Source organism: Cervus canadensis, chromosome 14 (genome assembly GCF_019320065.1).
Source record: "Cervus canadensis isolate Bull #8, Minnesota chromosome 14, ASM1932006v1, whole genome shotgun sequence".
NCBI classification, from domain to species: Eukaryota; Metazoa; Chordata; class Mammalia; order Artiodactyla; family Cervidae; genus Cervus; species Cervus canadensis.
Window position 1 is genome coordinate 30,649,122 of NC_057399.1, and position 12,828 is coordinate 30,661,949.

Consider the following 12,828-nt stretch of genomic DNA (forward strand, 5'->3'; position numbering starts at 1 on the left):
AAAATGTTTATCACAAATTTTGTGGCTGTTTTGTAGTTGTGAAGCTGTGAAAATCCACTTGTCTCCCTGTGGTCACACTCCTGGCTTTGTAGATGGAGGATCCTATTTTGGCTAAGGTACCACTTGTGCCAAAAGGTGAGGGAGGGAAGAATGGGTGCTCTTGGCTCCCCGTCTACAGGATCAAATGCAAAGTCACCACAGCACACACTTGGGGAGGAGCCACTGAACACTTGCAGAGAGCAATTAACCTCTTCATTGTCTAATTTCTTCCCTATTCTCATAGATAAGCTCACATATTCAACCAACTTTTGTAGAACAGCATGACTTAAAATGGCACCTCTCTTCTCCATAGACAGAATTCACACTTGAGCAAGGCCCTACCCCTCACTTCAACAGCCAGGACGTGGGGTTAAGCGCAGTTGCACAGGATTCCATGCTGAGTGTTTGTGGTTTAATGCTCTGGAGTCACTGTCCTGAGATCTTTAATATTTCTATCTTTGTGTTTTGTTAGTGCAGTGTGCTGGGACTTCAGTGCACGCACTTGAGACTGTCAACTTCAGTTCATGGGGACAGGATTCCACCTTCCCTCTGCCTCTCTAGGATCCAACCACAAAGCCCCAGGTTCTGCCAGGCCTCCCCTTCCTTGCCCCTGCCCCCAGGACTATAGTAGCAACAGATGGGGGTGGCCTGAGTTCTGTTACACTCTGTAGCCATGAGGGTTCCTGGCAAGCCACAGGCAGAACTGGAATCAGGCATATGTCCAGCTGTTTCTTGGGTGGGGAAGAGCAAGGCTACTTCCTGCCCAGGGACTGAGGTCAGCGGCAAATCCAAGGGGTCCTCTCCCCCATTCTCTATATCAGCACTGGGAAGCTGCAGTCTTGGGGGTCATCTGTCCACCACGGTTTGGAACAAGAGACTCACGAAAGGGGAGACTGACTCATCTACCCAGCCTGGGTCTCTGTATCTTCTTTTTGCACTGGGTGGTGCAAATTATGTAGCCTGCTCTGACTGTGGCTCTCTGATGTGTTTCTTTAAATGTAGTGGAAATGTCAAGTCATAATAAAATGTGACATTAATATTACTTCCAAGGGTGCTGAGTGCAAGACACTAACAATTTAATAAGTTTGGGCTTCTGCACTGACCTATGTTAATGTGTGATTTCATGCTATTTTGCATGGCAAGGGAAGTTCCCCAGAATTTATTTGATTGCTAGATCAATGTGAAAATGCATTATCTGTCTGCCTTGAGCATGGCCAACTGTTGACCTCTCCAATTAAGCAGACTTGAGAATGAAAATTCAGTTACAATGAACAAACGTTTCTTGAACACTTTCTATGAGCCAGGCCCTATGCCAGGCCCTGTGGGGAATATGCAAATTTGTGAGATCTGTTCCTATCTTTGGAGTGCTTGCAAGCAAATGGGAAGAGGGAAAGATACGTATGTGGATGACTACGGTGCAATACACCATCTTACCTTGTAAGTGCAGAGGGAATGGGATTAATAGAACAGCTGGGCTATTTCTAGGCAGCCCCTCATAAGCAGATGACAGTGGTTCCTTGCTGCATGTCCATTATCCTTCTTGGGAAACAGAACTCTATTTTCTTTTTTTTTTTTTTCAGAGTCTATCCCTTGGGAAAGATGAGTCTATCTCCAGCTCAGTGATAAATCCTGACCAGCTCAGCCCCTCTGCAGTGATCGCATGTCTCCTGGCAGTGACTGAGTTAGAGGTGAGCATGTGACTCAGGTCTGGCCATTGAAACAGGAAGACAAGTCTGTGGGCTGCTTCTGGAAAGGCTTTCTTGCAGAGCAGAGAGCGTTGTGGTTCTGCACGGACTCTGGAGTGGACTGAACTCTGGAGTGGACTGCCTGGTTGATGATCCTGAAACTACCACTCACTAGCTGTGTCATTTGGAAAGTGACTTAATCTTTCTGCCTCCATTTCCTCATCCGTTCAACAGGGTTAATAATAATACAGCGATAGGAATGCTGTAAGGATCAAAATTAATGTTTGTAAAGTTCCTGGAACATAAGTGCTACATAAATGTTAACTACCATTATCACCAAGAGGACACACCAGAGAAGACAGCCTCTTCTTAAGACTCCGGACACTGGTGTGTGTAGATGTGGTTCCTATTACTTCCGTGGTCACCTTGTGCCTCTAAGGGGAGTCTGACCTATGAGGGGGGATGGTAGAGCCAAAGGAGGGAAGAACCTCAGTGCTTGAGGAAATCTCCGAGCTACTCAGTCACCAATCCTGGAGACCACGCTACCTCAGGACTTCTTATTCTGTGATATGATAAAGTTACTGGTTATCTTCAGTCAAGGTCTTGTGTTACTGGCTGTCAAATGCACAATCTAACCTCTACACCAACTGCTGGTATACATCCTGGAGCTCCTTAGCCTGTGCAACATCCAAGTCCCACAGTGGTCTGGCTAAATGTGGGCTACCTCACAGCAGCTCCTGACATCAGCCCCTGACCAACTTGCTATGACTCCTGAGGGTTCTTGGCCTTATCTTTTTTTTCCTTTATGTTCCAAATGTGATGTGTTTATGATGCAAACCCAAAGATTCAACTACTGCACAGGGACCAATATGTTACCAGGTCATGAAAAAGTGGTGTGGAAAAAAAAAAAAAAAGTGGTGTGGGACATGCAGGAGGTGATGGACAACCGGAGGGTCGGGTCATCTCCTTTGTAACGTGACACTGCACTGTCGCTGGAACACATTGAAAATAACACTGCAGAACTGAACTGAAACGAGACACGAACATACAACTTCCAGGCATGCCTTCAAGCACCTCCCTGAGGATGGGCTTGGTGTCTAGGCTTCAGAGTGGGGAAGATTACAAATCTTTGGAAGAATAAAAAGCTCACCCTTTTGAAATTTCACAGAAGAATTAAAAGACCAGAACATATTAGGTTCATTTCTCTTCACCTTCAGGGACAAAGATGATGCTTTATTCAAAACTCCATTAAGCTTCAAGTTCAAATCTCAGCCCGATCTTGTGCCCTCTTGCACTGAAGTTCTTTCCACCGATGAGAGCTGACAGGGTCAGTTTCACTCCTGGTTGAAGGGTCTGAGTACAGCCCAGTCCAATCAGGCTGGCATTATCTATTTTAGCAGAGAGAGAAGTTCTACAATCCAACTTGTACTTAGCAGCAATGCCAATACAGGTATACCTGCCAACTATCTACACAAGGTTTACTGATGTTCTGATCTTCTCATTCACCTTCTGGTAGATCAACCCTCCAAATTCAGTGCCATAGTTCATGTAAGGGTGCAGCTAGAAGTCTGAAGCCTTGCAACTCAGAGTGAAATTACTCTGTGACAGTTTGGATTTGGCTGTGTCAAAACTCATGTGATAGCCAGCAAGCCAACCTTCAAAGGTCAACACAGTCCAGCAATAGATAACTGGTCCAGAAATATCTATATCAACATTATTGCCAAGATGGAAACAAGCCCATTTATAGGAGGCCTTTAATTTCCTACTCTTCTTTCCTATGTTCGATACAAACAACCCTTTTGTCAACTTGTTCTCCAAAGAGATTTTTGTCCCAAGAGTACTGTCTGTGTTTCACTCTTGGGTAAAGGTCAATGCATAATTACAGATCTTGTATTTGGTCTTCTAGGTTGCCTGATGCTTTCCCTGAATCAGTGTAAAGTAAGCAAGGCCAGAAGTAGGAAATTCCACTCCACTACATGACCTGGTTCTCAGATCAGTCTTGGTCATGTCAAATCCATATCCTCTGTTGAAGGCATTGTTGGTAGTCTTTCCTGGGTCATAGTAAGTTGGTGTGTTATACATATCTCCTAGTTGAGGGCCTGTCCGCTCCACCAGGGCACTGCTGAAGGTCTTCTTCAGACCACTGATCTGACCTTGTCTTAATTATAATATGATGGCTTCATGAAGGATTATGGCTTCCAAGGCTTCATTTTCTCTTGATATTCAGAGGGGACATGCTTTGAGGTCACTTTCAAACTTGCAAATACTATGGTAATGTAATTTCCCCATAAAATACAGTAAATTAGCACTTAATAAGTAATTCCCTTTGATTCTTAAGAATTCCATAGATACAGGACTGAGATAAGAAAAAGTTATTAAATTCCTCCATTAAAATAAGCTCTACCCTACATCATTTGTTTAGTGACACTAAGAACTTACATTTCTAAAAATAAGGTGAAAGTGTTGCAAGTGCTAGTTGCTCAGTAGTGTCCAACCCTTTGCAACCCGGTGGACTATAGCCCACCAGGCTTCTCTGTCCATGAGATTTCCCAGGCAAGAATACTGGAGTGAGCTTCTATTTCCTTCTCCAGGGGATCTTCCCAACTCATAGATCAAAGCTGGGTCTCATGCATCGCAAGCAGATTCTTTACCATCTGAGCCACCAGGGAAGTCCCAAAATAAGGTGAAGACAATGACAATTTTTAAGCATTACCTCAGGACAGTTACTGATTACATGGAGGTACATCCTCTGAGTTACTGACAAAAAGACACTCCCCTCATATCCACCTTGTAGCAGATATCATTATCAAATTTGTGCTCCAGCAAAATTATAAATCCATAATACTACATATCTTTAAGACTGTTCAAAGATTGGGAAATAATATCAATGTTTAGAGTCATTAAAAGTGACTGGATTTCATCCCCTGTGCTCACTTCTACAGACTCATCATGGCTTCCAAGGGTGTAAGGCTAAGAAGAACTGTGAGGTCATATCAGGATTCAGTGGGAAAGAGTCCGGGGATTGATTACAAATGTCTGCCTTGGGTTCGGGTGGAGGCAGCAGCATCAGCCATATTGTTTCTATAATCCAGGTTACAGTTTCTTGAAAAGCAACTAGAACATTATCAGGTTTCATAAATTGTACCAGTGTTTTCTTAGGTCAGTCTCCCAAGGGAATAAAAATAAAAACAAAAATAAACAAATGGACAAACTTACAAGTTTTGCACAGCAAAAGAGACCATGAACAAAACGAAAAAACAATCTATGTACTGGGAGAAAACATTTGCAAATTATGTGACTGACAAGGGCTTAGTTTCCAAAATATACAAACACCTCATATAATGCACAACCCAACAACAAAACACAACCCAATTGAAAAATGGGCAGAAGACCTAAATAGACATTTCTCCAAAGAAGACATACATATGGCAAATAGGCAGATGAAAAGATGCTCGACATCACTAATTGTTAGAGAAATGCAAATCAAAATTATTAATACAATGAGATACCATCTCACACCAGTCAGAATGGCCAACATTAAAAAGTCTACAAATGTGTATAGAAATAGAAAAAACCTCAAACAGTCAAAGCAATCTTAAGAAAGAAGATTGGAACTAGAGGAATCAACCTGCCTGACTTCAGTCTGTACTACAAAGCCACAGTCATCAAGACAGTATGGTACTGGCACAAAAACAGAAACATAGATCAATGGAACAAAATAGAAAGCCCAGAGATAAATCTAAGCACCTATGGACACCTTATCTTTGACAAAGGAGGCAAGAATATACAATGGAGAAAAGATAATCTCTTTAAACAAGTGGTGCTGGGAAAACTGATCAACCACTTGTAAAAGAATGAAATGAGAACACTTTCTAATACCATACACAAAAATAAACTCAAAATGGATTAAAGATCTAAATGTAAAACCAGAAACTATAAAACTCCTAGAGGAAAACATAGGCAAAACAGTCTGATGTAAATCACAGCAGGATCCTCTATGACCCACCTCCCAGAGTAATGGAAATAAAAGCAAAAATAAACAAATGGGACCTAATTAAACTTAAAAGCTTTTGTACAATGAAGGAAACTATAAGCAAGGTGAAAAGACAGCCTTCAGAATGGGAAAAAATAATAGCAAATGAAGCAACTGACAAAGAATTAATCTCAAAAATATACAAGCAACTCCTGCAGCTCAATTCCAGGAAAATAAGCGATCCAATAAAAAAATGGGTCAAATAACTAAACAGACAATTCTCCAAAAAAGACATACAGATGGCTAACAAACACATGAAAAGATGCTCAACATCACTCATTATTAGAGACATGCAAATCAAAACCACAATGAGGTACCATCTCACACTGGTCAGAATGGCTGCTATCCAAAAGTCTACAAGCAATAAATGCTGGAGAGGATGTGGAGAAAAGGGAACCCTCTTACTCTGTTGGTGGAAATGCAAACTAGTACAGGCACTATGGAGAACAGCGTTGAGATTCCTTAAAAATCTGGAAATAGAACTGCCATATGACCCAGAAATCCCACCACTGGGCATACACACCAAGGAAACCAGAATAGAAAGAGACATGTGTACCCCAGTGTTCATCGCAGCACTGTTTACAATAGCAAGGATGTGGAAGCAACCTAGATGCCCATCAGCAGACGAATGGATAAGAAAGCTGTGGTGCATATACATAATGAAATATTACTCAGCTATTAAAAAGAATGAATTTGAATCCGTTCTAATGAGGTGGATGAAACTGGAGCCTATTATACAGAGTGAAGTAAGTCAGAAAGAAAAACACCAATACAGTATATTAATGCATAGATATGGAATTTAGAAAGATGGTTAACGATGACCCTATATGCGAGACAGCAAAAGAGACGCAGATGTAAAGAACAGACTTTTGGACTCTGTGGGAGAAGGCAAGGGTGGGATGATTTGAGAGAATAGTATTGAAACATGTATATTATCATAAGTGAAACAGATCACCATTCCAGGTTCAATGCATGAGACAGGGTGCTCAGGGCTGGTGCACTGGGAGGACCCTGAGGGATGGGATGGGGAGGGAGGTGGGAGGAAGAGTCAGGATGGGGAACACATGTACATCCATGGCTGATTCATGTGAATGTATGGCAAAAACCACCACAATATTGTAAAGTAATTGGCCTCCAATTAAAAAAAAAAAAAGTCTACAAATGACAAATGCTGGAGACGGTGTGGAGAAAAGATAACCTTCCTACACTGTTGGTGGGACCAGAAGTTGGTGCAGCTACTGTGGAGAACAGTACGAAGATTTCTCGGGAAATTAAAAATAGAATTGCCATATGATCCAGCAATCCCACTCCTGGACATATTTCCAGATAAAACTATAAGTCAAAAAGATACATGCACCCTTATGTTCACAACAGCACGCTTTAGAACAGCAAAGCCATGGAAGCAATCTAAATGTCCATCAACAGATGAATGTATAAAGAAGATGCAGTACATATATACAATGGAATACTACTCAGCCATTAAAACACAAAGTAATGCCATGTGCAGCAAACTGAATGCAACTAAAGATTAAACATTAACAATTAAACATTAAGTGAAGTTAAAAAGAGAAAAACCATATGATATCACTTACATGTGGAATCTAAAATATGACATAAATGAACCTATCTTTAAAAAAGAAAGAGAATCACGAACATAGAGAACAGACTGGTAGTTGCTAAGTACGAGAGACAGACTGGGAGGTTGGGATTAGCAGACGTAAGCTTTTATATAGAGAATGGATAAACAACAAGGTCTTACTGGATAGTACAGAGACCTATATTCAATATCCTATGATAAGCCATAAAATATTTTAAAATGTATGTATTTATAACTGAATCACTTTGCTATACAGCAGAAATTAACATGGCATTGTAAATCAACTATACTTCAATAAAAATATTGATAAAAAAAGAACATTGTCAGGTCTGATTCCATAATTCCAATTACTCTTAACTTCAGGATTAATTTCTTTCTTTTATCAATGTACATTTATTGAGCACATTCCATGTATGAGGTGTACTGTTAGGCACTGTGAAAATAAAAAGTGAATTGGTCTCTCATCCAACCCACAAAGTAGTAGTTAATAAAAGAGAAAGACGTGTGTGTGTTTTGGGTATGAAGTGATAAAATGCTGCATGAAGAGTTTGAGAAGGAGAAGGACTGGAGACCCATCAATGGTAGGAAGGTGTACTTTGAGAGAGGCACGCTGGTGAGGGTGTGGCAGGGAAGCCTTGCAGTGATGTGAGACTGTTGGAATGGACTGAAGGGGAAGGCTATTTCAAACTGAGTTGCCAGAAAGAGTGGAAGCACCAGAGTGGAAAGCTGATGGCGGTGGGTGACCGACGGACTGACGAGAATATGGAGCTGCTCTTTATCCCAGCTTCCCCCACAGAGCAAGCTGGGTGCCTGTTGGCTTCATTAGACGGTATGCTGACATGACTGACACCCATTTCTAGAAGGGTTGTTCGGGTCCAGGGAAAACCTGCTCTCTGGAAAGATCATCTTTCATCACCATTTGAAGCGTGACATAGAACGGATGTCTTTAGTAAAGGGGAGGCCTCACTGGTGTCTCACACTGTACATTTTTTTATTGTAAACCTAAGAGGACTGACAAAGTTTCCATCTTTATTTTCTGAACTGCACACCGAGTCATCAAATGTGGCCGACGAAGAACACTCGTGATGTCGTATTATTCTTTTACCTGGATAAGGCAAAAATTCTTTATTTAACACATTGCTGAGCTAGGCACTAAGTGTTGATTTACTGAAAATATTTGCAAGAATAGATTAAAATTGAAAACAGAGGATCACCCCTCACATGCTCTTATGTCATGTCGTATATAAGCATACATTATAAACATGAGGTAGCATTTTGTTCAATTTCTTTTTTAAATACTTCAAAAGCCAATCATATTGGCTTTACTTTAAAAATAAAGAAAGAAACCAAAAAAGAAAACCACTTTTCAGCTACATGAAGAAAACTTATAGGGCCAGTCCAGGTAAAGAAGTACCAAGAAATAGATTTGTCAGTAAAATTAGGATGCACATTTTAAAGTTAAGAAGGGAGAAAGGAATTTAATTAAATCTAACATCCTTGTAAAATTTAGAATGCATGTCCAGAACAGGAAGGATTAACTTGCATGTCCGGGGACTTCTCAGGCCTTCACTTACTTATGGCTTGGCTTGTCACTATCTTCTAAGCAAACCTAAAACAGAGAAGGTGATACTGTGATACTGAGTAAGTTCCACCAGGTCCAAAGCTACAGGCAAGCTGATTGTTCACATCCCTCCCCAGCCCCTCCTACTTCCCTCTTTCCACTCCATGCCCTTCTCTGGAGTTTTTATGGGCAGCCTTAGATCTATATTTACCCACTATATTTAGTGAGTTTGATTATGCACAGCCTAAATTCAGATCCGAGATGACGATCCAGATTTTTGTTCACTGAAAGAACTTTTTTTTTTTGAAAATAGGTTTATAGCAAAGACTAAGCACTGACTTATTTCTCTTTTCTTGCTTTTCAATAGGCTTGTTTTGCCTCAGGCCTTTGCCTTTCCTGTTCTCTTCTAGAAAGTTCTGTGTGCACACCTGCCCAAGCCACTTCCTTCCTGATATTTATCTGGCCACTCTCCTGCTACCTCTTTGGAGAGGCCTTGAAGATCACTCCACATAAATGACACCCACTCCCAGTCCCTGGCCTTGCCACTGTCCAACAGGTCACCCTATCCATCTGTTTTCTGCTGTCTCTTTTTCATTCTTCTAAGTTTTTGTATAATTGAAATATTTTTATAGATACAGTAAAGTTCACCCTTTTTAGTGTCCAGTTCTGTAAGTTTTGACAAACATATAGACACACTGCCACAACCACAGTCAAGATTTAGAAAAATTCCATCACCCTGCACAACATTCCTATGCCCCGTTTATAGTGAACACTCTCCCAGTCGCAGTTCTCATCTGTTTCCTGCATCTATAGGGTTTCCTTTGTCAGAATGTCACAGAAATGGTGTCACAGAGTACTTAACCCTTTGAGTCCGGCTTTTTCACTTAGCATAAAGTATTTGAGTCTTAACTGTATTATTACATCTGTCAGCACTTCGATCCTTTTGATTGCTGAAAATGACTCCATTGTATGGATGTTATTCACTCTCCATTTGAAAAACATTCCATTTGTTTCGAATTTTTTGTGATTATAAGTAAAGATACAGTAAACATTCAAATACAGTTCTCATTTCACTGGTGTAAATATCCAGAGGTGGGATTGCTGGGTGATATTGTAAGTGAATGTTTAACCACAGAAAAAACTACAACTGTTTTTCAAAGTGGCTGTACCGTTTTGTATTCTGACCAGCAATGAGTGAGGGTTCCAGCACCCCTACATCTTCCTCAGCACTTGGTATTTTATTTCAGCCGTTCTAAGAGCTGCATAGCAGAATGTCACTGCGGTTACAGTTTGCATTTTCCCTAACGACTAATTATGCTGAACATCTTTTCATGTACATATTTGATATTATATCTCTTTTCCCTTTGGAATTACTTTTTAGAGCTGGAGTGAGATATGGAAGGAAGTTTGTGTTTCTAGCACCTAACGTGTAACACTGCCTTTACAACTAGCAGTAGGCAAGACTTTGTGCTCCAGGTATGACAGGACACAGACAAAGAAAATAGTAACTAATAATAACTGAGACAGAGCCATCCAGGTGCCTTCAAAGTGGTAGCTGCACACGGCTCTTTAGGTGACGTGCGAGGGGCACCTCGGTCAGCCTCAGGCCTGGAAGACTTCTCAGAAGACAGCAAGCTTGATCAAGGTCTCAGAGTTCAATAGGAAACCTTGGGTCCCAGCTCCTCTTAGTGGGGCTTGGCAACCCCATACCACAGAGCTCTCTCGCCTGGAGCTCTTCAGCTGTTTCTGGATTTGGGGTGCCCATGGTGGTGGGATTACAGATTAACACTCTAATGGCAACCTCTACTTCTCCTTCACGCCACTTACGGCAGTTATGATGACATCATTAATTATGCAGTTAAGTATTTAGCACCCACTTCTCTCCCACTACAAGAGCTTCCTGGGGCCCAGGGCTGCACCTGCCCTGATCACTTCCACAACCCAGCACTGTGAGTGGCCCAGCCAGGTCCTGGGACAGACAGAGTGGGACCCAAAGGACGAAGGACTAGTCTCACAGTTCCTGGAAAAATCGACTAGGTTACTGGAGAGCTTTCCCTCCCTGGTGGGGTAGTTTTGTACCTTTGCTCACTTTTAGTACCAGCTGTTAGCTCTTTATTTTCAAATTACTACAATAATTAATAGTCAAAATAAAGGTGCCCCCCCCCAGCCCCCGCTCCATCCAAGGGAAAACAAACTTTCACATTTTGTATAATGGTGGATGCTCATGCCTTAAGCAATCAATCTGTTGATCCTGGGATGTTTCAGCATGTCACTGGTGGTCAGATGGTATCGGGGATTTGCCAAAACAAAAAAAGAAATCTTTTGTCAGAAAGGTCTATTGTGCCCTAAAAATGGGTAGAACAAAAAGCAAATGGAGAGAAAGTTATTTTGAAGCTAAATTACCTATCAATCCTCCAGGTAATGCCATTCATTTTAATTCTCCTCCGTATTCACATGCAACACACACACACCCTTGGGCTGCTTCTCGTTGATGCAATAGCAAATCGGAGCTGAATGTGGGGGAGCAGGAGAAGGAGATGATCACTTTGGAACATTTAACCGAGCAACTACTACGTACCAACTACTCATCCAAGAGTCTCATTTAGCCCACACCTCCACTGAGGATACGGAGGCCTACACATCAGGAAATGGACGGTAAAGAAATAGAATCAAGATCTGAAATTTCCAGGGGAGTCACATTTTTAAGCACAACACTGGCTTAATTAAATACAATGCTAAACATCACTCATTATCAGAGAAATGCAAATCAAAACCACAGTGAGGTACCATTATACGCCAGTCAGGATGGCTGCTACCCAAAAGTCTACAAGCAATAAATGCTGGAGAGGGTGTGGAGAAAAGGGAACCCTCTTACACTGTTGGTGGGAATGCAAACTAGTACAGCCACTATGGAGAACAGTGTGGAGATTTCTTAAAAAACTGGAAATAGAACTGCCATATGACCCAGAAATCCCACTTCTGGGCATACACACTGAGGAAACCAGATCTGAAAGAGACACATGCACCCCAATGTTCATCGCAGCACTGTTTATAATAGCCAGGACATGGAAGCAACCTAGATGCCCATCAGCAGATGAATGGATAAAAAAGCTGTGGTACATATACACCATGGAATATTACTCAGCCATTAAAAAGAATTCATTTGAATCAGTTCTAATGAGCTGGATGAAACTGGAGCCCATTATACAGAGTGAAGTAAGCCAGAAAGATAAAGACCAATACAGTATACTAATGCATATATATGGAATTTTAAAAGATGGTAACGATAACCCAATATGCAAAACAGAAAAAGAGACATAGATGTACAGAACAGACTTTTGGACTCTGTGGGAGAAGGCGAGAGTGGGATGATCTGAGAGAATAGCACTGAAACAAGTATACTATCAAGGGTGAAACAGATCACCAGCCCAGGTTGGATGCATGAGACAAGTGCTCAGGGCTGGTGCACTGGGAAGACCCAGAGGGATGGGGTGGGGAGGGAGGCGGGGGGGGTGGGATCGGGATGGGAAACACATGTAAATCCATGGCTGATTCATGTCAATGTATGGCAAAAACCACTACAATATTGTAAAGTAATTAGCCTCCAACTAATAAAAATAAATGAAAAAAATAAAAATAAATAAATAAATAAATAGATGAGTCAGACTTGCTGCTGAGTTGGGGGAAGGGGAACAGGAAGGGCACCGCCCCTGGCCCCACGGTCTGCCTGTCTGACAGGGTTCTGGCCATCTTCAGCATCACCAGACCTCTGACAAACTCTCACTTTGACCTTGTGGCCACTGTGTTTATGTCATCATACAAAGCAGGGGCTGGTCAGGGCTCAGGTCTTCTCCGTATGGTTTTCTGGTTCAGATTTTGTTCTTGTGTGATGAAGTGGAAGTGGGACTCAGGG

The 12,828-nt window shown here is 41.7% G+C and overlaps 1 protein-coding gene and 1 pseudogene across 5 annotated transcripts in view; both read right to left on the reverse strand.

Moving 5' to 3' along the window:
- Positions 1-2,551: 2,551 nt before the first annotated feature.
- Positions 2,552-4,284, reverse strand: LOC122453036 (annotated as a pseudogene).
- A 3,148-nt stretch (positions 4,285-7,432) lies between these two features.
- LOC122453037 (histone-arginine methyltransferase CARM1-like) overlaps positions 7,433-12,828 on the reverse strand; it is a 251,398-nt gene continuing 246,002 nt past the window's right edge. For 2 of the 5 annotated variants that reach the window (XR_006272922.1, XM_043486887.1), the window contains 2 exons: positions 8,929-8,963; positions 7,433-8,459 (listed from right to left, as the gene is read on the reverse strand). Coding sequence is in view for 1 of the 5 variants with exons in the window: in XM_043486887.1 (XP_043342822.1) it covers positions 8,954-8,963 (10 nt within the window). In the remaining 4 variants the exon portion in view is untranslated. The other 3 variants (XR_006272924.1, XR_006272925.1, XR_006272923.1) reach the window with 2 other exon arrangements.